This window comes from Paroedura picta, chromosome 1 (genome assembly GCF_049243985.1).
Source record: "Paroedura picta isolate Pp20150507F chromosome 1, Ppicta_v3.0, whole genome shotgun sequence".
NCBI lineage: Eukaryota > Metazoa > Chordata > Lepidosauria > Squamata > Gekkonidae > Paroedura > Paroedura picta.
In genome coordinates this window covers 94657876-94683793 of record NC_135369.1, presented here as the reverse complement: position 1 = coordinate 94683793, position 25918 = coordinate 94657876, and the positions used below count along the sequence as shown (strand labels likewise).

Here is a 25918-nt window from a genome sequence, read left to right as displayed (position 1 = left end):
TGTTCAATAGGATTTACCCCCAAGTAATTGTGCATGGGATTTTATTTGTATATGTGATGTGATATATTTTATTTGGATGTTATAAACTGCTTTCAGCATCTAGGAGGCAGAGCACTGGAAATATTTGGAAACAAATTGTATTCTGAGGTCAGAATCCATAGGGAATTAATGGGCCTATTATATAAAGTAGTTAGTGACTGATAGACACCATATTTGTTCTGCCTACTATGATCTCACTAATTAATTTTTGTTTTCTCAGGACATAAAATTATAACTTCATGAGTGGACTGGCCTACTTAGGAATTTGGCATTTAAAATTCACATACAAGGTACTATGCAATCACAAAAATTGCAGACTTAAATCACGTAAAATGTAAACAGTTGTTTATATGGCAGCTATTCAGTGAAAAGTGATTTAGTGACTACCTTTCTATAAGCCCTTTGTCAATTTTATTTTATTTTTAAATTTATATCTCACAACGGCGACATAGTGGCTTATGGCAGATCATAATCGTCTTACAAAACCTCATAAAAACATAAAATAGTAACCCCCATTAAAACCTAATTAACCCCCGAGGTTGCGATCAGATTTGCTCCCCTTTGCTCACAGACTTATTAAACACCTCAGGAAGGCTGCCAAGGCAGCCTGATGTTCCCACTAACTTGTTTACTTATATATTCCCCACAAGAAATGTTGCAGAGCAGAAGATATGGGTGGAATCAAAATATCATTGGACTTTCTTGAGTTTGTCAGGCCTCCCGCTTCTATTGAATCTTGGGAAACTGCCTTAGGCTGAGCACTTTAGAAGGGTATTCTGTTCATGTTCTTACATAGGCTGTAAAGTTTTATTCCACTGGTTTTGAGCATGCTTGTACTTGGATACAGTCTCAAAGTAGTTGACATTTTACCCATGGTATCTTTAGCCATCTTGAGTTCCATTTTTTTTTTAAACATGTAACATAGGTTTTCCAGCTCGAGCTTGAGGAGTTCCTGGAGTTTTGGGGGAAGGACCTGGAGAACGCAGAGAGCTCAGCAGTGATTTGATGCTATTCCCAAACTACCCCTTCCTCCAGGGAAACTGATACCTGTGGACCTGCAATCAGTTGCAATTCCAGAACTTCAGGCCCAACCTTGTGGTTGGTAACTCATTAAGAATACCACAAATATATGTTTGTTCTAACCACTGATAGGTTGTGAAGTTTACATCTGTTACAGTTTACATTCTGCTTCTAGGAAAATGTGTAAAAATAAAAAAATAGCATCTCACACAATAGGTTACTATCTAAACTGTCAGTCTGAAGAAGAGTTGATTTTTATACCCTGCTTTTCTCTACCAGAAGCTTCAAAGCGGCTTAGTCTCCATCCCATCCCTTCTTGCCCCCACAACACACCTCATGAGGTTGGTGGGGCTAAGAGAGCTCTGACAGGACTCCTCTATGAGACCAGCACTCAGGGTCACCCAACTGGCTGGTCACCCAAGGTCACCCAACTGGCTGCATGTGGAGATGTGGGGAATCAAACCTGGCTCGTCAGATTAGAAGCCATTGCTCTTAACCACTACACCAAGGTAGCTCTCAGAGAGCCAGCATGTTGTAGTGGTTAAGAGCAGAACTCTGATCTGGAGAACTGAGTTTGATTCCCCACTCCTCCAATGCAGCCAGCTGGATGACCTTGGGCTAGCCAGTTCTTTCAGAGCTCTCTCCACATCACCTACCTCCCAGGGTGTCTGTTGTGGGGAGAGGAGGGGAAGGGGATTGTAGGCCTCTCTGAGACTCCTTAGGGCAAAGAAAAGTGGGGTATAAAAACTCTTCTAATTTAGATTTTTTTTTAAGTTCCCACTACTCACCCTGCTTCTGACCCACCTCTATCACATTTCTGTCTGTGCCTATATGGGTTTTTTATTAATAGATGTTCAGACTTCAACAGATGCTTGCAGATGTTTTGATATTTTCAGGGGGCAGCATGCAGGGAGATATTTCAGCAGGAGGGGGAAGGTGAGCAAGTTGCACTCCACAGGTGGAGCTCCTTCTGGTAACATAATTGCTAAACTGGATCTGAGCCTTATTTATCAAATGTCATCAACCTGAATGAAACCTTACAATGTACCAGGGGACAAATCCCTGCCCCAAGGAACTTACAGTCTAAATTTTGTTATGTTGTAGGAGATACCAAAACAGCAGGGAGATGGTTGGTAGTGCCACAAAGAGAATGCATGACAGGCTGGAAAGCAGTACAGATTTTTTTTAAAGCTAATATTGCTATCACAATTTAAAAGACTATCTTATTGCATAAGAAAGAAGTCTGTGTGTACTTTAAGAACTGAACCACTTTAAAAACCATCAAACCATCAAACCAAGTTGCATGCTAGGAAAGTCACATGGGTAGAGATCGCCTGTGTTTGGTCTATTTCTGGCTGAAGCTGCATTTAAGTTAGCAAATTCAGGAAAACGTTAGACAAACTATTCAGCTTGACATGGGTCCTATTCATATGGGCTCCTGAAACCCACTTTGGCTTCAGGAGGCAAACTTATTTTTTTAAAAAAGGTTTCACATGCCTGAAGGATAAAGCTCAACAACAAAAATCCTGGATCAAAACAGACTTTGGAAAACTTGGATTAAACCATGGCAAGGGACATATAGCAAGTAACATGAAGTTAATACTCAAGCACCGGGTGTTGATTTTGAATATAAGGAACATAACATCCAACCAAGATACACATTCACTGGCCTGTCAAGCATTATATTTTGTAATAACATATTACTGGAGGTTCTGTGGGAAAAACCACCTCTTCCAACATGCCGTCGCCCCCAATCCGCAGCCTGTGTACTTCAACTTGCTTGTGGTTCCTGGCCCCCAGGACATTCATCCAGTATCCACCACGAAGATGAGAGCCTTCTTTGTGATGGCTGTGTCCTTGTGAAACCAGCTGCCGCATGATATGCAGGCCCTACAGGACTTATCTAGGTTCTGCAGGGCCTGCCAAGCAGTGCTCTTCGGTTTGGCTTTTAGCTAGTTGCATTTGGTTTATGTGGGCTGCTTTCCGGTTTTATCTGGATTGTGTTTTTACTGAGATTTCTTAATGTTTTGTTAGTCACCTCAAGACCACCCAGCAGCGAGAGGCAGTATTTAAATTTAATAAACAAATCAATAAAAAAACGTGTTGCTTGTGTATATGGTCTTGGACTATTTACATGATCAACCCACCTCCTTTCCAAAATGCCTCATTGCTGCTTCTGCACCAGTTGACTTCTTTCACATTCCTTGCATCTTTATCATTCTCGATTCTCCCCCTCCCCGCCCCTGGATATTGTTCATCCCACACAGGTAATGGAAACTTCAATCATTACCTTTACCAGCACTCAGTATAATGTTGGCATAAGACAAAATATTTGCTGGAGATCATATCCAGCAAATTATTTGAACAGTTTATATAGCAAACTCACTCCTATTTTGAGAATTTGCAATTGAAGGCTGGAGTAGATAATTATCTCCATCTACTTGAGAAGGTCCATATGTCACTCATGTATCCCACATGCACAAGTTTTGCTGGGCGTAGAACTCTCTTGGAACAAAGCCTTTTGTTTGATCAGCATCTGTGATTTTTGAGATAAGATCTGAGAGAATGTGTATGTTATTATGCGTGAGCAAAAAAATTTAGTGAGGGGGAAAAAAACCCTGATTAAAAAAATACATACTTACCAGCCAGTTTTTAAAGGTGTCTAAAAATAATTGTATTCTGAGTTTGCAACTGCTTCCTCTTCCAGAGTTTTATTCTTAAACAAATTTTAATGTTTAAAATGATTTTAACTGAAGTGAGGCTAGAGATTATTATGTAGGTCAGGGAAGAAAGGGTTCTCCTTTGGATGCAACCTAGGGGAAAATATAAAACAACAAGCTAGGGTTATGTTTTTCATTGTTCTTTTCTGCCCAGCCCTTTACACGGCATTGAGCCAGCAACCAATGGAGCCCAACATAAAAGTCTCCAAGATGCTACTTGCAGATAGTTCATTCTTTTTCAGAAGACCTGTGTTCCAGCACTTCCCTAAGCATCACTGTGGGTCAGCCCTGGTGGGGCTCAGCTTTCTTAGGGAAAGGCAAAAAGTGGGGACTACCAAAATAAGTGTTTCAAGCTACATATACTTTCCTAATGAGCTGAAGATCAAACAATGCACACAAGTTGGCCTACTGAATAAAACTGCCACATGTCCTTCAACCTTGTCCACTCTGTGAGCAAATAACCAGCTGCAAATCCCAGAACATTTATACTCAGTCAGGTTCCCCCTGTAGCCTGTTCCTTATTATCAGGCAGTTAAAGCAAATAGTGTGTAGAAAAATCATACACTGTTCTCGTGCCAAGCAAACAAAAAAAGAAAGGAGATACTGCTGGCAATGTTCAAAACTGTTGGAGGAGAAAGCAGGAAAAGAATATCCTTAGGCTACCCAGTGTGGATGATTCAAGAGGGTTGGATAGCCAAATGAGATTTCCAAACATGGGACAGATGTGCCACCTGTTGGACAAACTGGAGATATACTAAAATGACACCAACAAACATTCTAAAAGTGAGACTGTGAGGAACACAGGAGATGGGGTAAAGCACCTTTTTACTCCCCTCTTTTACTGGAATAAGGCACACTTCAGCCTACCACAGTTCCTCAGCCTGTTTATTGTTGTCAGGTATTACTGCTGGTGTGACCTAGGTACAGAACTGCGGTTACATGGGGCACCTTTTCCAGGGTTGCATTCTAGCAGCCAATCTGGAATGCAAACTGTTAAGTACTTGATGCCCTTTTAATTCTAAACTTGCAAGGTTCCCTACGCACAAAAGGCAGTACAATTTTACAACCTTGCTATACTAATATTCCTGTTTAAAAACCAAAATTATAGTTCCAACTATAAAATCAGCAACATTAACCAATTTGCATTTGGGTAATACAGGTCAACATTCACACACAAAAGCAATCTAGTCTTTGTCTCAAATGGCGTTTATTTTCACAAAAATGTGCTTGCCATATCATGTCCCCTCGGCACTTTTCCTTTTGACATATATAGTTCTAGATAAACCAGCTGATTCACAGAGACACAAGAATGTACAACAAATGCATTCCGCAATGCGGTTCTCTATATGAAGGCATGAGGGAAAAGCCTATGCATGTACATAGTGTAATTTCATGTATAAGAACGTTGGCAAGTCCATAACATTCATATTAACAGTACCTTTGATTAATAAAACTGCTAATGGACTGGGCCACAGCTGACTTTCCTGTTGTCTCCTCCAAGCCAAGCAACCCCTGCTGTAGGGAAGGGAAAGAGAGGGAAATGGCTGCTGATCTCTGTCCTAGCCATGGGCTGACACATTGCCTCTACCCATGGCAGCTATGAGCCTTCCCTTTCCTGGGCTCTTTTAGCTCCTGGCTGCACAAGGCCAAGGCTGCCATTGCAGAACACCAGACCAGAACTGGTGAAGCCAGATTAAGAAACTTGGGTCATCATGTTTCAAATTCAGGGATTCAGTCTTCATAAAAACACATACTTACATCCTGTCTACAACTCAACATGTAATTGTCCTCTACATAACCATGTGCAAAAGTGTACTTGTGAGAACCAGTGAAAAATGCATGTGTCTTTCTTACCCTGACTTCTTCTGCCTATACATATGACACTTGTCAACTAATTAGGCCCTAAGCAGCCTGCAACAAATTTAAAATACCAAGTAAGGACAAACATAGACATTAAATACTCTTTATTCCAAATCAAATATCCTATACATTTGTGCAATTGATCTCTTCAGCTTTGTTATCTAACATCTACTGATAAAGGCTGTTTTTTCCTCTTTGGAAAGACAGCAATTTCATGAAAAGTATCCCCTTCTCTTTAAGAACCTCAATACTATAGTGCCAAGCTCTTCAAGACACAGAAGTCAACTTTTCATGAAACCTAGTTTATATATTGCCACAGTTTCTTGTAATTTGTTTCTGTTGGTACACCTAGTTTGCTTCTTTGTACTGCAAGGAAAAACTAGAATGCCTAATCATAACTGACACACAACTGAGGAAAACTTTAGCCATAACCCCTTGTGAATATTTAAGAACAGCATTCTTTCAGAGCACTGCATAAAGTATCTCTGTCTTTACACAGAAAATTAGCACATCAAGAACTCCAATCTTACCAGCCTTCAGGTAAACATTTAGCATGACTGTGAGCAATTTATGTGTTTGATGTGCTAGAATATTTTTAGCAATATTCTTGGAGCAATTAGAAAGGCAGCTGTCAGAAATTACTGCAAAAATTATCCAAGCAACATCACAGTTCTTGCCCTATTATTTGCAAAGTGCATATCTTGAAGACACATTCTCCCAGTTGATCACATTCCAGATAGCTTTGAGATAGTCAGGTCTGACATTTTTATATTGCAGATAATAGGCATGCTCCCAAACATCAATCCCTAGCAGTGGAACAAGACCTAGAAAAGAAGAAATGTATACATCTAATTTAGCTAACAATATTTTGGTGCTTGAAAGAGCATTCATTTTTTCATTGCAGTTCCATTTCTATATAGTTACTACTATTGAATCTAGGAGTTTCATCCAGTTCAGAGATATATAGTATTAATTAGAAAATAAACTGTATAAAAACATCAGAATTTGTTATTTTCCAAAGAAAAATAGAATCCAAAGTAGAAGAAGAGTTGGTTCTTATATGCCATTTTTCTCTACCCGAAGGAGTCTCAAAGTGGTTTACATTTGCCTTTCCTTTCCCCACAACAGACACCCTGTGAGATAGGTGGGGATGAAAGAGCCCTGATATTACTGCTCCATCAAAAGAGCTTTATCAGTGCTGTGGAGAGCACAAGGTCACCCAGCTGGCTGCATGTAGGGAAGTGGGGAATCAAACCTGGCTCGCCAAGTTAGAAGTCCGTGCTGCTAACCACTCCACCAAGCTGGCTCAAGCCCCTTTTAAAAACTACTATATGGTACATGTGTAGGACTGCTTTTATGTGGAAGGGCAGAAGAGGGCACTAGTTGCACAATCAACTTCTAAGGATGTCACAGAAACAGAGTTGGAAGGGACCTTAAAGGTCATCTAGTTCAAGCCCCTGTACAACACAGGAAATTCATAGTTACCTCCCCTCCCCTCCCCTCACTCCCATAGCAGTCCCTACTATATCGCCATGCTTGTTACATGCTGGTTCTTAATTGCCCTGAGTCTTGTGCGAAGACAGTGTTAGCTGCTCTAAGGGAATTTTATCTCTCTCAAGCTTGTTATCTGCAAGGTCTAGGTTGCTTCTCCCAGCCCCAGAAATCAGGTGCAAGATGATCTGGCTCATCCAAATTAGATATTCTTTGACTTGCAGCCAGCATTTAGAATATGAGACATCTTGTTTTAGTCATGCATGTGGTCTTGAGGTCTGGCTAAGTTTTGTTGTGCTTGTGTGAGCTTGAGGCTAGCTGATAGAAGCTTAGCCTGCATCTTGTGTAACTAGGATGCATTATTAAAAGATCTCCTGGTAAGTAAACCTGTATTTCTTGCATCATTTCTTTGGGGATTTCTGAGAACCTATGGAGCCCCTGGCCAAAGGAAGGCAAAAAACTCTGAGGATAACTTGGCCAAGCTGGCCTGGAGGAAAATTCCTCCCTGACCCCAAAGTGACAATCAACTGATGGCTTTTAAAAACTGTCTTTTCTAGCTGGCACATGCATCTGAAAGCAGAGAAGTGTCCTCCAAATCAGTGGTCCCCAACCTGCGGGCCGCGGCCTGGTGCCGGGCCGCGAAGGCCATGGCGCCGGGCCGCGGCTCCCTCTCCCCGCCCCCCCGCAGTAAAAAACTTCCCAGGCTGCAAGCTTGCGGCCCGGGAAGCTTCATACTGCGGGAGGGCGGGGAGAGGGAATCAGGGCGGGGCCGCGCATTGCGCATGTGCGGCCCGTGCGGGCACGGCCCGATGCACGGGCGTGGCCTGTGTGGGTGCGGCCCGCAGGCGCGGCCCGATGCGCAGCTTGTGTGGGCGCGGGCGCGGCCCGATGCCCTGCTGGTCCCCAGCCTCAGTTTTTAACAATAATGGGGAAGGGGAGGCTTTTTGGCCTCAGTTTTTAAGAACTATTTTAAATTAGTGTCTTCGATTTTGTGACCCATGATTTAAAATCAGTCTCTAGTACCCCTAAAAGCAACAGAAGTAATAACTATTTGGCAAATTGTTTCTGCATGAACTCTCCACCAATTACACTGCAATCATAGAAGTATATTCCAATTTCAGTTAAGTTCCAGATAGAGAAACCTACCAGTGGTTCCTTGTAGAGGGTCTTGATTGGAACAAGCAGCTATCTGAAGTCGACTTTGTTCTTTATTAAATCCAAGCCAACCCCATCCTGAGCCTTGGACACCAACCGATACAGCTGTCAATTTCTCCTTAAAGTTTGCAAAGGACCCAAAATCTCGCTTAATGGCTTCCATTAACTCCCCTTCAGAAGAGAGCATAATCAAGTCACACACAGAAAAGCAGCACAATAATTTTCCATTTAGCATTGTACAGAGTTCCCACATGCATGGTAAACTCTTAACCACAGCCAAATGAATGTAACAGGCTCTAGAATCACCGGTTTCCTCCACTTAATACATTTATAATACTCTCCATCCCTTATTTGCTGCCTTAGCTATCACATCACTACCCATTAGGGTTGGGTGCTTCGGCATCTGTAGCAGCCGTTCGCGCCCAAAGCAGCCACCGGCACAATGCAAAGGGGGGGGGGAGGGGAGACACACTCATGCAAGCGCAGAGCGCAGGCTGCTTTGGGTGCGAACGGCCACTTCGGACGCCGAAGCACCCAACCCTACTACCAATATTAACTACAGCTAATGTTTGACCAGAAACCAACTTCTTAAAAGAATTCACCCTGGTCAGTGCTGGTGTTAATGCTTGGACAATGTAATGGAAGCACAAGGGGGAAAAGAAAGCTATGCAGAAGGAATGTGTGATCCTGCATCTCTAATTATGGATACAGTTTCTTCACTTTTACAGAACTTAAAACTTTTTGGATCATACTGTTCTGAATGACAGCTATGAGAACCAATCAGCTTTGTCCCAAAACTGTAGCCTGTGTTTTCCATAATCCCCATTCCTAATATTAACACTTCCATAGGATATTGTGATGCAGTATCACAACAAGAAAGTTATCCCAGTTCAGAGAATCTCAGGAATAGCAGAAGACTGCACACTGATTGGAGTTTCCAAGATAAATAGTGTGACATTCATTCGATTGTACATAAGCTATCACATGACTACCCCTCCCTGGTCACATTATTAGCTTATTTATTCTGTGCAAACAGCTTTTGCTATTAGTAATCCGCATGCAGAAATCTATGCTTGCTGGGTCAGGCTAATAATTGTTTCTTATACAGCTGAGGAGGATTTTTTCCCATTGTATGTATCAGTCACTATAGAAAGCCAGTAAGTTTGCTTCCTTTTTTTTAACTGGCACTTAAAATTTACCATAATTTTTGTAAAGTCAGCATTCCAATAACATACTTACTTTACTAAGATGTCAGTCCCAATAACAAAATATAGCAATGTAATAGAGTGACAGTAACCACATCTTGATTCTTTGTAAACACTGAGGGAGCAGCCTAAACAACTACAGTGCATGCAGCCCCTGGACTGACTTTAGTTGATTAAGGCAGAAGTGAAACTTCAAGACACAAAAATTAATCCATTTTATATCAATATTACAAATTACCATAAAACACTATGGCTGATTACAAACCTTTTGGCTCTCCTCCACCATCTGGAGAAAGGTTTGTCCAGAAGATAGAGTGATTGATGTGTCCTCCACCATTGAACTTCAAAGCTGGCTGAAGAGACACCTGAGCTGTAATATCACCTGGAAATACAAAGGAATGGGGAATAAGCTTTTTAAAAAAATCTGCCACAGAGGAGTCTGTTTATTTAATAGCACTGCCATCAAGGAAACTGATTGTGGCTCATAGGAGATCAGGCACCTAATGATGATGTATAAGTGCATAAATTCCTCTAAATATTCTTTTGTGTCTCAAAACACAGCCTGGTCAAAGTAAGCATCTAAGACATTTTCTGCAAGAGATTCCAGAACATATAACTTAGGCAGACTTTGGTTTGACCTGGTAGTTAGAAAAAAATCATTCTTCCCTCTGAATTATTTGGCACTCACAGATAACTCAGAAGTTCCCAACCTCCAGGGAAGAAAGAACTGACAACCAGGCTACTGTGTGGTGTTGAAACAGAGAATGTAGAATCAGCACCAGAGAATTTATTCCAGAGAATGTAAAACCAGTGTGAAAACGTAGACCACTTAGTTACTTTAAAAATGATTCAGCATCTTCAGTCTTTCTGTATTTAAACTTGTGGTATGCAGTTAGCTCTAATGGATTTACATGGTTTGTAGGCTGGGTCCACTATCATTTGGTCCCCCAATAATAATTCTGACAGAAACATTTCGTGATTACCTCAATGCTGACCATGTATGGATTATGTGGAAATTATATATAATTACTGTATAACAATATTTCTGTGGGTTTTGTAACTTTGTTTTCAATTTGCTCTTCATTGTCTTTTGTAGATGCTATTATCAATATATTAATGAACAAAGAGAGATGCTTATACTTTTGAGTAGATTTAAGCTATTTAATGTAAGTAATTCTAGAATATGCATCTTTTCAATATATGGAGATCAAACACAGCATATATATTTTCTAATATTGTTATATGGTAATTAATTTCAGTAGTTTTGCCACTGAGGAAATCTAATTGAAAACTTGTAATTAACTGGTCCATGTTTTGGTGCTGATTCTGCATTCTATGGAATAAAGAAGAATTCTGTTTCAACATCACACAATAGCCAGGCTGTAAAGAAAATGGCTACTTTGGAGTGTGGACAATATGAGATCCATTCTCTCTTCAGACTCCACCCCCAAACCTTCAGGAATTTCACAACCTTAGAGGAAAAGAACCAGCAGATCAACTCCCTCTCCCTATTTCAGCCTGTTTTATCTTACCACTTTCTCCTTTATCCCCCCCCCCCATTTCCTTACAAGAGATGACATGATTCTAAAATTAAATGTGGGATGGATGCATAAGATAAATCAATTACCAATATTCTTCATGAGGTTATCAAACAGATCTCCATGAAAGAGAAATGAAAGAGAAAAAAAATTCCCATCTTCAAAAAAGGGAGGAAGGATGACCCGGGAAACTACAGACCAGTGAGTCTGACCTCTGTTGTGGAGAAGATAATGGAGCAGATATTAAAGGCAGCGATCTGCAAACATCTGGAGGACAATTTGGTGATCCAAGGAAGTCAGCATGGATTTGTCTCCAACAGGTCCTGTCAGACCAACCTGGTTTCCTTTTTTGACCAAGTGACAGGTTTGCTGGATCGTGGAAATTCGGTTGATGTCGTTTACTTAGATTTTAGTAAAGCTTTTGATAAGGTTCCCCATGATGTTCTAATGGATAAATTGAAGGACTGCAATCTGGATTTTCAGATAGTTAGGTGGATAGGGAATTGGTTAGAGAACCGCACTCAAAGAGTTGTTGTCATTGGTATTTCATCAGACTGGAGGGAGGTGAGTAGCGGGGTACCTCAGGGCTTAGGGCTCGGTCCAGTACTTTTTAACATATTTATTAATGATCTAGATTAGGAGGTGGAAGGACTACTCATCAAGTCTGCAGATGACACCAAATTGGGAGGACTGGCAAATACTCCGGAAGATAAGAGACAGAGTTCAATGAGATCTGAACACAACGGAAAAATGGGCAAATGAGAACAAGATGCAATTTAATAAAGATAAGAGTAAAGTTCTGCATCTGGGTCATAAAAATGAAAAGCATGCCTACTGGATGGGGGATACGCTTCTAGGTAACACTGTGTGTGAATGAGACCTTGGGGTACTTGTGGATTGTAAACTAAACATGAGCAGGCAGTGTGATGGAGCGGTAAAAAAGGGAAATGCAATTTTGGGCTGTATCAACAGGGGCATCACATCAAAATCACAAGATGTCATAGTCCCATTGTATACGGTAGCGATCCCCAATCTGTGGGCCACGGACCACATGTGGTCCTTCAACTAATTGGAGGTAGGCACTGAAGGACGCCTTCTCCCCCCCCCCCCGGCCCTTTACTTCATCCCCCCCAGCCCTTTACAACACACTTCATTGTTGTGGTGTGTCTGTATCTTATTTTGAAGGGATGTTTAAACATTACCATAGCGATCAGAGAGCGTTAGGGCAGTGGTTGAGAGTAGAGGAGTAAATTACCCCCCCACACACAGGGCCTCAGTAAAAGGCGTTGAGTGGGCCCCGGTGATAAAAAGGTTGGGGACCACACCTGGAGTACTGTGTGCAGTTCTGGAGGCCTCACTTCAAGGAGGACTTAGATAAAATTGAAAGGGTACAGAGAAGAGCGACGAAGATGATCTGGGGCCAAGGGACCAAGCCCTATGAAGATAGGTTGAGGGACTTGGGAATGTTCAGCCTGGAGAAAAGGAGGTTGAGAGGGGACATGATAGCCCTCTTTAAGTATTTGAAAGGTTGTCACTTGGAGGAGGGCAGGATGCTGTTTCTGTTGGCTGCAGAGGAAAGGACACGCAGTAATGGGTTTAAACTACAAGTACAACGATATAGGCTAGATATCAGGAAAAAAAATTTCACAGTTAGAGTAGTTCAGCAGTGGAATAGGCTGCCTAAGGAGGTGGTGAGCTCCCCCTCACTGGCAGTCTTCAAGCAAAGGTTGGATACACACTTTTCTGGGATGCTTTAGGATGCTTAGGGCAGTTCTATGATTTCCTATGAACTGTTCTATTTGGCACTATGAAAGAGCTCTGACTGTGCCTTTAAAGTTGTCTTGGTACAGTTTGATGTGCTTCCAAATAGTTGGCATTTGCAGTTATTTAAAAGAATACACAATGAGAATTGGGGCAGATGTATTTAATTGATTGGTATTTCTGCCTTCTTATCAAAGTGGGAAGCCTGCAGGAGGGTATGCCATTAATATCCCACCAAAGAGACACCTATACATGCTAAAGTAAACTTGAAGATTTCATTCTGGAGAACTCTGGAGGCATGCTGCTGCCATTACTATTCAGAGGAAAATCCCTCTCCCTCTCAGTTACTTCCATTCCATAGTCAGAAGAACAACACCGTGATAATACTCCTTTATTCAGGCATTTGTGTTGCATCTCTTCCAGCAGAACAGATAGCTTGCTAATGTTCTTGACCTTGAATTTGGATTTCCCATCAAACATGATCCTAGTAAAATTCAACCATTTGTAGATATCCTGTTGGTCTAAAATGCCTGCAGAAAGTGATGGCAGTCAAACTAGCTCCCAAGAGCTGCAGGGAGAATTCCCTGAGTCCAGTCACTCCACAAGCTTTGCAAAACAGGGCAAACTGCAGCCCTGTTGAAGGATTAAAAGGGATTGCTTGTGTGTAACATGAGAGGAGCCTCCAGGGAACATACAGTTATGCCTTCCTTACCATTTTGCATGGCTTTTTGCAATGATCCCCTTTAATTACTGAGCAAGTTCCAGGAACTGCTGCTTTCCAGCTTGTGCCACACAGAAGAACCAGGGGCATGGAACAGGACACGGCCAAGCTGGTGTTTGCTTTCCCAGCCCCCACCTCCTATGTTAAATATTTATTTTAAATATTTATAAGCTCCCTTTCTTGCTTATGGAGCTCAAGGCAGCTTATAGCCTTTAGATAAAATACATAAAATAAAATATGTAAAAACTAAACATTTAGATCTTGCTGAAACAGGCATAGCCACAGTTGAAGCTGGGCAAATGGACTCTGAACCACTGGTTTTCTAAAGTGACCACTGTGTCAAGCAGCACTCCCAAGCTGCACACCTGGTTTTGCAAGGGGAATATAACCCTATCTATGATGGTAGAGATCTGAAGTCCTTTCTGGTCTGCCTTTGTACTAACCCAAAGTACCTCCATCTTATCAATATTAAGTTTCAGCTTGTTCATCCTCAACCAGGCCGCTACTGACTCTAAGCACAAGTTCAGAACATCAACATCATCCTCAGAATTAGATGGAAAAGAAAGGTAGAGCTGGGTATCATCCGCATATGGGTGGCACCTCCTGAAGATCACTCCCAGCAGCTTCACATAGATATTAAATGCCCCAGGGGATAAGACAGATCAACAGCCAGAGGCAGAGCAGGAATTCCGCACCACCACCTTCAGAGAGTGAACCCCACATTATGAAATTTGAATCATCATAATAAATGCCATAACATGGTGCTCCCCAGTCCCAGTGCTGGGAGGCAGCTCAGTAGGATACTGTGGTTGACAGTATCATAGGCCTCTAAGAAAAAATAGCACAATCCAATTTAGTCCTTGATAGAGGTCATCAACCAAGATGACCAAAGTATTCTCTGTTCCAAGTTCCAGCCTGAAGACAGATAATCAGAAAGTAAGTAAGCAAAGTTGAAGATGGAAATCACAGTGGAAGATAGAAAAGAGTTCGTTCTTTATTATTATTATTATTATTATTATTATTATTATTATTATTATTATTATTATTATTATTATTATTATATTTATATTCTACCCTCCCCAATGGCTGAGGGTAGTTCACATAAAACAGAAACAATACAGATAACTTAGATTAACAATAATAAAGTGATAACAACAAGTAACAAGGAACAGTAGAAAAATATGGAAAACATAAAATTAATGCATACTAGTAGCCCAGTGGGTTGAGTGGAATTGTAGTGGGTGCCATAGGAGGGAGGCTCAGGGGGGGGGGCCATGGGAAGTGGTGGTTTCGGTCAACCTCAACCAAATGCCTGGTGGAGGAGCTCCCTTTTGCAGGCCCTGCAGAACTGTTCTGAAGTAAATACAATTGGAATGATTCAGACTTGCTCTTGAATCTGCTAAGCATCTTCATTATATTACATATTTGTTGGATATTTTCATGAGGCTGTTTACTACTTTACTGCTAATTTACTCTCTCCTTATATGTGTAGTCTAGTGATTTCCATTTCATTGTCTGAAGTATGCATGCACATGGAAGCTCACACTTTGAATAAAAATAGATTCAAGTGGGTAGCCGTGTTGGTCTGAAGTAGCAAAATGAAATTTTAATCCAGTGGCACCTTTAAGACCAACAAAGATTTATTAAAGGCGTGAGCTTTTGTGCACAGGCATACTTCCTCAGATTTTAAATAAAACTTTTTTGGCCTTAAAGGTGCCATTAGACTCAGACTTTCTTATTGACTGTTCATTTTCTCCTTCATGTAACCTGAGCGTAAGCTTCGTGTTAGGCTACATATCTACTAGCAGCATTTGGACTGCAGGCATGAAACTCCCCAGAACCAAAGCTGAGGAGAGCAGCTTGCTTATCTGGCAGCTGTCAGCCAAGAGTGCGTTGCTATGTCTGTTTAAGTATTTTTAATCATTAAGCTCTCAGGGTAAAAGTAACAGTATTCCTCTCTTACTCTTTCTTCTTTGCAATTTGCCTGGAGCAGTTGGAAAATACAGTATATAGTCATAATGAAACTACACTGACACTACAGTAAGCAAGGCAAAACGGCAAACTGTCTTAAAATAGCTATCCTAGACGGATAACTAGTTCATGCAGCAAATTTCTCTAGCCCTAAATAAGCTCTAGGAGCCTCTTGTGGCGCAGAGTGGTAAGGCAGCCGTCTGAAAGCTTTGCCTATGAGGCTGGGAGTTCAATCCCAGCAGCCGGCTCAAGGTTGACTCAGCCTTCCATCCTTCCGAGGTCGGTAAAATGAGTACCCAGCTTGCTGGGGGGTAAACGGTCATGACTGGGGAAGGCATTGGCAAACCACCCCGTATTGAGTCTGCCATGAAAACGCTAGAGAGCGTCACCCCAAGGGTCAGACATGACTCGGTGCTTGCACAGGGGATACCTTTACCTTTACCTTTTTAAATAAGCTCTAATAAAATACACTGGGAGCAACAACTGGAATTCATTTTGGACTACTAACCCAAGCCTGGATATCCTGTATTCTGAATGTTACCAAAGGAAAAGATCCTATAATTTCTACAGCAGCTTATTCTATTGGCATTGACTGAAAGCTATGCTTGCATTTTTTCCTTAAGTTTTCCTCTCAGCAACTACCTTTATAAAACAGTCTGTCTTGACTCTTGAATTAAAAAAAAAAAGCTGGAGGATTAACAATCAGGCATTTTTTCTTTTTTCAAAAACCACCACCACTGGTTAAGATCCTAATGTTTTCTAATTGTTCCTGTAGTTATGCCAGGAGGCTGGCAAATTACTATTGTGATATGACAGTGGTCCTAATATACTAATAAAGATGGCACTCAAAACCTATTTGTTGAGAAGAAACGTAAAGTTTGTGTTTTTTTAATTCCAGTATAGACACCTTTTCAAGCTCTTAGGTCACCTCCATTACAATTTAATTACATTCTGAAATGATGCTCAGGAGTTCAAGGTGGGTGTCATGGCTGCATTGCATGGTTGCTGGGATCTTTACAAACACAGATGGTGGTGGTGATCTCTACCCAAATTACTTCCAGTCTTACCACCAGAGACAGGCAGGCATACAATGGCAGACATGAAGCAAGACCTCTAATGAGATACAATAAGGCAACTCTCACACTTACTAATACAGGGCTATCCATACCTTTGGCCAAGGCCTCTTTGTATTTTTCTTCTGCAACGTTCAAATTATTCACGTAGGCCGCATGATGTTTGCTGTGGTGAAGCTGCATGATTTCTGCACTAATGTGGGGTGCCAGGGCACCGTAATCATAAGGCAAGTCGGGAAGTGTGTGCTTTTGCCTGGAAGCCAGGCATCCAAGAGGTGCAACCAGTTTAGTGCCACATCTAAAACAGAATTGAAAATTATAATATTTTATCATTAAATGGCAATGCTTTTATTTCACCTGCTTTATGGGGTTGCCATATATGTCATTATGACTATTTTAATGAAAAGTATAATCAAAACTTAATACACATTTCAAACATACTATCATTTTTAACAAGTGTATTACATTTGGGATAGAGTCATGGATGTATGCACAAGGTCCCAGGTTCAGTCCCTAGTACCTCCAGTTAAAAAGAATCAGACATTAGGTGAAGAAACAGAACTCAGCCTGAGACCCTGGACAGGCTGCTGCCAATCAGACAATATTGATCCTGGCAGACAAATGGTCTGACTCAGGGGCTTTCCACACCGGGATCCTTGTAGCAAATTGTTTGCTGAACGAAAAATCGCCATTTAAAATAGTACAATTCGTCATTATGCATACCTGACTTTGTAGTGGAATCCAGTTGCGTTTCTATTGTTTCCCACAAGCTTCCGGTCTCAGCAAAAATCGCTAGAAAGGAAGCGCTATTGCCGAGCTCGTCCCGCCCCTGGCCGTCAAGCAGCCAATGGGCAGCCGTTAGCATGCTCCCAAACAGCCCCTTTCCCTTTAAGAAAGGTTTAAAAAAAAAAAAAAAAAACCACACCCATTGCAACGTTGCAACGGAGAGACCCATCAGCTGGCAGGTGTGTTTGAGCTGTCGTTTCATCGTTGCCACGCTCCCCCCAAGTGAAAAAAAAAATCCCCCCCCCCTCACGGGCCCGATTTTCGGCCGAAAACAGTGTAAAAATAAAGGGAAAATACATCAGCAAACGGGCTTCTCTGTTGTTTGTGCTTAGTGACTAAACAGCTCTGGGGAGGGACTGAAGCCAGGGAAGCCTCTAAACAGGCTTGCTGGTGGGTTGAACTTCGCTCGCTCGGAGAAAAAAAAATGGCGATCGCTTCGCCGGAAGATCAGAGGAGAGAGCCAGGGGGAGGGACTTTGTAGAAACCACAACAATGGTAACGCACAGAACTTTCCCGGTAGTGTTGCAGATTGGTTGCAGGAGTGTAGCGCTTTCCGGAGGGTGAATCCACTTTTGGGGATTTCCCTGAAAGCGCTACAAGGAAGCGCTTTTTGCGGATCGGTTTCAGGTGTGTGGCAGATTGTCAACGACGTTGTGCATAATGGCAAAACTGTAGCGTTTTCAATTGGCAACCATTGTGCGATTTTGAAGGCGTGCGAAAAGCCCCTCAGTATTAGGCAGCTTCATAAAAAGCAGCTTTGAGACCCAGCATGGTATAGTGGTTAAAGAGCAGTGGCCTCTAATCTGGAGGGTCAAGTTTGATTCCCTACTCCTACACATGCAGCCAACTGGGTGACCTTGGACTAACCATAGTTCTCTTAGAACTCTTTTTGCAAAGCAGTTCTTGGAGAGCTCTCTCAGCCACACCTACTTTATAGGTTATCCGTAGTGGGGAGAGGAAAGAAAAGGTGTTTGTAAGCTGTTTCAGGACTCCCTTGAGTACCGAAAAACGGTGTATTAAAAAACAGCTCTTCTTCGTTTGTTGTATTATGTTAAAGAAACCCAGTGACCTCATCTATATTGAAATTGACTGAATACTTAACACACTAGCTTCTTCATTATTTACTTATAAGAAAAAAATGTAATATGTTAGTTACAAAATCAAAATTAATTATACAAAATGGTATTAGAAACAACTTTTACCACTGATGGTGACTTGCTTGTCTGTTCAAAGATACATACTATTCTAGCAAATGGCCAGGAGAACCTTTGCTGTAATGTTAAGCCTGCTTCTGCTTGCTGCAGCAACTTTTACTACAGTCCAAAAGAAGCCATAATGAAATAAAACAAGGCTACGGCCTCTATTATTATTATTATTATTATTATTATTATTATTATTATTATTATTATTATTATTATTATGTATTCAATTTGTATGACCGCCGCTCTCGGAAACAGGTTCACAATATTTCAATGCAAATCAATACATTAAAACCCTTTAAAATCCCCCATTAAAAACCCCATAAACAGTGACTTGCTCACAATGATGGCAATTGAATAAGCTATTCCCACACAGGCCCACTGGATGGGCAGAAGGGAGCAGATGGATAATTGGGAATAGGATGGAACAATCTGGGGAACCAGGCCAGTCTAATACTGGTCTCCCCCCCCCCAAGAGAGGGGCCTGATATTAGCCCCCAGGCTACCACCCGGCCACAGACAAACGCCTGGCAGAACAGCTCTGTTTTGCAGGCCCTGCAACAGTGGTCCCCAACCTTTTTTAGGCTGGGGACCGGCAGGGCAACTGCCCCACCCCGCCCGCGCATCGCGCATGCGCGGCCGCACCCACGCATGTGCGCAAGCGCGGCCCTTATTCCCTCTCCCTCCCCCTCCCGCAGTAAGAAGTTTCCCGGGCCGCAAGCTTGCGGCCCGGGGAAGTTTTTTACTGTGGGGGGGTGCGGGGAGAGGGAACCACGGCCCGGCACCGGGCCGCGGCCCGCAGGTTGGGGACCACTGCCCTGCAGAACTCAGAGATGGCATACCTGACTTGATGATTTTTTTTTTTAATCATAGGCAAATAAGCAGTGATGACTGTAACCACCCTGGTGGTCTTCCTATTGAGCTGAAGCTGCAAAATATGTCTCCCGTATCCAAATGGGTAATCATCCATATTATTTCTACTAATACTACATCAATGACATGATTATTAAGAGGAAGATTCAAAGGTGCCACATTGTTCAAATGTAAGCAAGCAGACATACAGATCTCACATATCTAACACAGCAGTTCTAGAATTCCTAATGGGTTATAGAAACTGTACTTATAAGTCACTGTTGGCAGTAAACTGTGGGAGGCAGTAGAGTACAAGAAATAAGAGGCTGCATAAACCAAAAAAAAAAAATAGCTAGGATCTGAAGTAGTCATACTTCTGGTGAAAATCTGCAAAATATAAAAACAATCCACTTTCAAGTACCAACTATCTGCATGTTGCTCCTCTGTTCATAAGAAGGGCAGCCCCTAAATCTTGATGCTACTGCACAAGGATGGCTTCTCTCTCTCTCCAGAGCCAGTTTTGTGTGAATTGCCAGCTTGGTGTAGTGGTTAGGAGTGCAGACTTCTAATCTGGCGAGCCGGCTTTGATTCTGAGCTCCCCTGAATGCAACCAGCTGGGTGACCTTGGGCTCACCACAGCACTGATAAAACTATTCAAGCAGTAATATCAGGGCTCTCTCAGCCTCACCTACCACCTCACAGGGTGTCTGTTGTGGGGAGAGGAAAGGGAAGGCGAATGTAAGCCGCTTTGCTACTCCTTCGGGTACAGAAAAGCAGCATATAAGAACCAACTCTTCTTTATTATTCAACCTAGTGATGGAAGTGACAGCAACTAAGATACGAACTTCACCAGAATTGATGGGAATTCAGATGCCAGGATCTGAAGAGTTCAACATAAGAAGCTATGCAGATGATGGAGTTTTGATGTTGACAACCCCAAAAATTACTCTCACCAATTTGAGAAACTGTTTAGTCAGTTTTGGGTTAGACAATCAGGTTATAAAATAAATAGAAGCAATCCGATAGCAGGTACAGAATGTTATGTTCTTAAGCAAAAGAACAAGCCACTACCACACAATACTAGTTGATGTACTAAAAGTAGAGTGGTTCTCCTTAATCCCAGGTATGTGGGCTACCAATTGTGGGAAGGTATTTATTTAAAACATTTCAACGCCACCTTTCCACCCAAATGGTCCCCCAAGGGGGCAAATATCTAAACATTAAAATGTTCAGGATATCAAGATAGCATTTAAAGTAGGGTATATATATAAAATATTTAAACAATCTGATAAAAATACACACTGATGTAACATCACAACCAAGGAGGAGGATCAATATCTGTTATTGGAAGGTACACCAAAACAAAAACAAAACTTTTTCACCTTCTGGTGGAAGACAAGGATAGGAGGCAGACAAATCTCCCTAGGGAGAAAGTCCCCAAAAGTTGTGACGCCGTGGCTGAGAAGGTTCTTCCGCAAGCTGACACCCATCTAGTCTCAGTTGGCAGCATCACCCAAAGCAGGACCTCCAAAGATTACTAGAGTGGATGGCTAGGTCTGTATGGAAGAAGGCAATCCTGAAGGCAGGCATTCTCAACCAGGGTTTCATTAAACCCTAGGGTTTCTTGAGAGTCCTGGAACGGTTTCACTGATAGAGTGGGAGTTAATGTTTAAAATTATATATTTTTTAAAATTATCAGGTGATATGACCATACATGGTTATATTGACCCACCCCCTTCAAAATGACAACTGATGAGCCTGGAGGGGGTCTGGTCATAAAAATCCTCGCTCGCCGAGACTCTTCGCACATGACAACGAGTGGAGTGCACTGGGGGGGGGGGCAGGGGTTGATGGAGTTGTAGATACTTGCCCCAGCCAGGGTTTCATTAAATCCTGGGGTTTCTTTGGGGGGGGGGGTGTGGCAATGGTGTATGATGACACATCTGGTGAGAGTTTGGGTGATGTCACTTGTGGAAACATGTGACTTCCATGAGCGTGGCAGAGAAGTGTGGACTGCTGACATCACTTCCAGGGTTTCTGGAAGGCTGAATAATGTTTCAGGGGTTTCTCAATGGTAAAAAGGTTGAGAAAAAATGCCTTAAGGTATAGTGATTCTAAGCTGTATGGGTGTTTTAAGGTCAATCCCATCAATTTTAATTAAGCCCAGAAGAAAACTGAGAGCCAATATATTTGGAACAAGACCAGAGCAATATGGTCCTTATAACACAATCCAATCAAGTATTCTGTGCCAACCATAGCTTGTGGACAGTCTTCAAGAGCAGCACCTCATACCCTGCTTTGCTGTAACCTAATCTAGATGCTTCCAGGGCATGCATCACAGTGGTTAGCAATCTTTCCTGCCCAGGAAGGGCTGGAACTAAGTCACCACCCAAAGCTGGCAAAAGGCACACCAAGCCATCACAGCCACCTGTTTATCTAACAGGCCTGGTTCCAGCAACAGTCCCAAGCTACGAATCTGCCCCTATATTAGGGAGAGTGCAACCCTTTAAGCAGACTTCTTGGGTCAGAACTTACTGCCACCCCTGCACCCCCCCCCATACCCTCCTCCCCGTGGTAGCACCTCCATTTTGTCCGAACTAAGTTTCAATTTGTTAGCTCTCATCTCTCCCAGAACTGCGTCCAGGCAGCTGTTCGTGGTTCCCACAACCTACTGTCCTAAGTGTGAGACAGAGATTAGGAGGAGAAAGCATAGTCCTAACAGATTTAAATTGGCTCAGATAAGGATGCCTTGGGATTTTTTTTCCCTATGGGCCAACACCGTCCCCTGCAATTTCTACATTAGATCGACAGCCCTTGCTCAACTTAAGTTCTGATTTCAGTCCCTACCGAACTGGCTTCCAAGCAGCTGCTTATCCTACCCCATTCGTGCCAGTCTCCTCAGCCCTCGCCCGGTTTCTAGTCTCCCGCCTCCCGCCTCCCCCCTCCCCCCTCCCCCCTCCCGTACTCAGCCTCCCTTGTTTTCTCCACACCTCGCCCTTGGCCAGGAGCATTCAAGGTCCAGCCCTTCCTGCGTTCTCACCTGCCCCGGGAGACCAGCCTGCAGAGCATGGCGGCGGCGGCGGCGGCTAGGGGGGACTGGCAAGGACGGAGCAAGGGCGTCTGAAGCGGCTACAAGACCCGGGCTCAGCGCCTCTGCAAAGCCAGGCTACCGCGACTCCAGGCTTTTCGCAGGCGGCCTTTCCTCAACGAGCAAAGCGCCTGCGTAGTCCAACCCTCTCCCTTCTCCTTTCGCCGACGCCTCCGGGGCGGGGAGAAGAGGCTGTCTGCGAGCCAGTAACAGAGAAGGCCGGGCCGGGGAGTCGAAAGCGGGCAAGGGAAAAGGTTCGCGCTCCTGTCGTTCTTTGTTCCGGGACTTTTCAGCTAGCTGCACCACTCAAGGCAGGGTGAAGGCGGCTTGGAGCGCATAAAGCGCTTTCACCTCACTGCTTCTTTCTGGGGAGGGAATGTTGGCCCTGTTAAATTCCTGCCCGAAAAATACTGTTGGTCACTTGTGGGCTCCGGACGTTTGCTTAGTTAGCTGCTCCAACCTTTTCTTATTGCATGGCTGCTGACTACCCGTCGCCTTCTTGGGGTGGTTTTTGTCCCGGCGCATAAGAACGCAACGTGTTTTGTTTTTAAATGCACAATGATTTGTTGAACTGAAATGACGGCACGGATACTATCTTAGTTTAACATCCTATGCCTACAGATCAACGTCCTGAAAAACGGGAGCGCGGGGGCTGCGTTTCTGCGTCTGAATGATACATGACAGTTTCCTACAGTAATTGGGAAATCGGCAGAAAAAGGGGCTCATTGAAAACTAATACTGCCCCCCCAAAAGAAATCAAAGCACTTTGCCAGGAAAAACTGGTCTTGATTGCTAAGTACCCCTATGAAACTTGGTTCTAGTTCTTACGCAATGCCCCAAGGTATCTATTGCATAATTTTAGTCTGCATGCAGGTGGTTTCTTATAAAGCAAGCGTTTCTTAAGAAAGCAGAATTTCTATCATAAGCAAATGAGCATGCCAGCTGTAAGGCTAGACTAGAATCCTTCTCCCTGGTATACAAATTTTCTATGAAGCATTAATCCATGCGCCCTCAGCTGCAGCCAGCAGTGATGGATCTCCAATTCACTTTCTCAGTTATAAGTACAGTTGATCTAAGGAATCTGCTTACAGAACAGTTGAGATTGTTGTTGTCAGTCATTCAGTTGTGTCTGACTTTTGGTGAACCCATGGCAGTTATCACCACGATCCCCAAGCCCACACCGCCTCCCTCAGCCATACAACGTTCTGGCTGGGGGCCATTTTGATTGCGTCCAACAGTGGCATTCTTTATCCTGGTTTCCTTTTTCCACTGACCAATCCCAGCATAATTGCTTTATCCATTGAGTGGGATCACACGATATGGCCAAAGTGAGCCAGTTTTGTGATTTGGCCTACCAATGATATATCAGACTTTATATGCTGTAGTATTTCCTTGTGACTTTTGCTGTCCGTGGAACCCGCAGATGCCTTCTCCAACGCCAGAGGTTAAATGAATCTTCTCTTTTATCATGAGGAAATTAAAATTGAGGGTTGAAACCTAGTCAACAGGAAGAAGAGCCTAATGTTCAGAATGGGAGCCTAGGCATTGCTTGACTAGGGTAGATACTTATCCACACATTCACAAACTTAATATATTTTAATCATTTCAGCATGATAACTGGTAGAACTTACATCTTCAGGAAAGTTCCTAACAAAAACTATTCTGGAGTAATTTTGGAGTAAAATAGCAATAACAATATGGAGGAGCTCAAAGCCAGACAACGCAATAAGTATGGCCAGCTCAGCATGGCCCATGCCATGTTGGCACACAAGACTGGGTCCGCAGAGTGCTTTACTTATACAAATATGGTAGTATAAAAGCAGGAATAAAAAGATTATTATACAAATAACTGTTGACTACCTGGAGCAATTTGTCAGTCCCTGGTTTATCAGATTATAAGCAACTAGAACCTCTGTATTGCTTTCTCCAAAATTTTCTTTTCTTTACATAAAAAGCATACATTTATGAAGGCCACTAATCTCTATTTTAAAAGCATATTTCATTTTAAGCCAAGAATAGGTAACACTTAAGCCTTATCCTACTCCAACTCTGATGACTTTTCATCATGATTTACCAACTTTGGCTATGATAGACCTTTATAACATAAATGCCTCAGCAGAGCTATTAACAAAGTCAGGATAAATTGCTGTTCTCCAATTTTGTCATCCTAGTTACATGGTACTGTTCATTTAATACCTTATGACGTCTGCTTGCATTGTCCACCTTAAGACTCAGTGAGACAGCTAGTCTGAAGTACACAGGTTGCTTTAGTCCTTGGGTCATATTGAAATGTGGCAGTTATATATGTAGATCTGAAAGCATTTTGGAAGTAAAACTGACCACTTGCAGTTTTTGGAAAGCTTTTAACTTTTAGCAGAAATTATGCTACAGTTGCATCTGATAAGTCAATGCTGATTACTAACTACAACTGCACCTAAAAATTGTAACCGAAAATATTTTGCCTGATTGCCCTTTTCCCTATCATTTGTTTGTGATTCAGCTATGTGTTTGTTATGGAAAATGTTCAGTCTCTGCACCTTTACCAGATACAATGTGTTACAGATTTAATTAGGTTTTTATACTGCCCTTTCCATATTCATCCTGAGCTTACTAATGAACATTCAGTAACGTTATTACATCACCTACAACAGGGGTTTACTACCCATGGGTTGGGCCCTTCAGAGGGGTTGTACTCAATCACAAGCCCTTATTCAATCTACTTTGTTCATAGATGGCACTCCTCCTACTTCTTTCTACATGCATTGAAGGAGCAGCAAGGTGAGGTCCCTTGGTGGTAGTGAAGGTTCTTCCACAATTCTGATCATTGGATTGTTCCTTAAGGTGGCACACCTCCTAGGGTTTGTTTTGTTTCTTGTTCCAGGTTCTATTGGTCTGCTGCCTAGGGTCCTGGTTGTGATACCAGAGAAATCCTAAGACTGGCAGCCCCTGACTGTTGCATGAACTGTAATGTCATGTATGATGACACATGCTTGCAGCTCACTGGCTCCTATTCTGTCATCTGTGGATTAAAGGTAGATTTCAGGTCTAAAAATGTTTTAAATTCATTGATCAACAGCATTTCTAGAGGAGCTACCTATTCTGCAAATGTCAGTCTAAGATTTTGGAGATACAGGATTGTATCCCTACTCTGTCATGGAAGTTTGCTGGGTGACTACAGAATAGTCATGCATTCTCAAGCCTTGCCTACCTTACAAGAGTTGCAGTAAGAATAAAATGAATATAAGCTACTTTGGGTTCCCCCTGGGAAAAAATGTGGGATATAAATAAAATTATGTTCACTACAGAAGATATTTCATTGGTTCAAAATGTTCAGAAAGCACCCCCATCCTTAAGAGCAGCTTGTATTTTCTGATAAGATCACCATAAGACTTTAACTGACCTCTAAATAGATGACTATTTTAATTATAACAAAGATCCC

The 25918-nt window shown here is 42.4% G+C and overlaps 1 protein-coding gene across 2 annotated transcripts; it reads right to left on the bottom strand.

The window, feature by feature from the left end:
• Positions 1 to 4967: 4967 nt before the first annotated feature.
• SOD2 (superoxide dismutase 2) lies at positions 4968 to 22643 on the bottom strand. Of its 2 annotated transcripts, XM_077348470.1 has the most exons (6): positions 22432 to 22616; positions 20774 to 20947; positions 16650 to 16852; positions 9756 to 9872; positions 8277 to 8456; positions 4968 to 6463 (listed from the first exon to the last, which is right to left on the bottom strand). In XM_077348470.1, exons 2-6 carry the CDS (start codon positions 20899 to 20901, stop codon positions 6321 to 6323), a joined length of 771 nt encoding a protein of 256 aa, XP_077204585.1. In that variant the 5' UTR covers positions 20902 to 20947; positions 22432 to 22616; the 3' UTR covers positions 4968 to 6320. The 2 variants fall into 2 exon arrangements, with proteins under 2 accessions (XP_077204585.1, XP_077204596.1); XM_077348481.1 differs by lacking the exon at positions 20774 to 20947 and having other exon boundaries at positions 22432 to 22643.
• Positions 22644 to 25918: the final 3275 nt, after the last annotated feature.

Bases quoted from the DNA above. Each gene is read 5' to 3' on its own strand.
- SOD2 (XM_077348470.1), bottom strand. From the start codon at position 20,901: ATGCTGCCAACTGAGACTAGATGGGTGTCAGCTTGCGGAAGAACCTTC. The intron at 16,853-20,773 runs GTGAAAAAGTTT...ATTCTGTTTTAG, and splicing joins TCCTTGTCTTCCACCAGAAG to ATGTGGCACTAAACTGGTTG. The intron at 8,457-9,755 runs GTTTGTAATCAG...TCTCTTCTGAAG, and splicing joins TGGTGGAGGAGAGCCAAAAG to GGGAGTTAATGGAAGCCATT.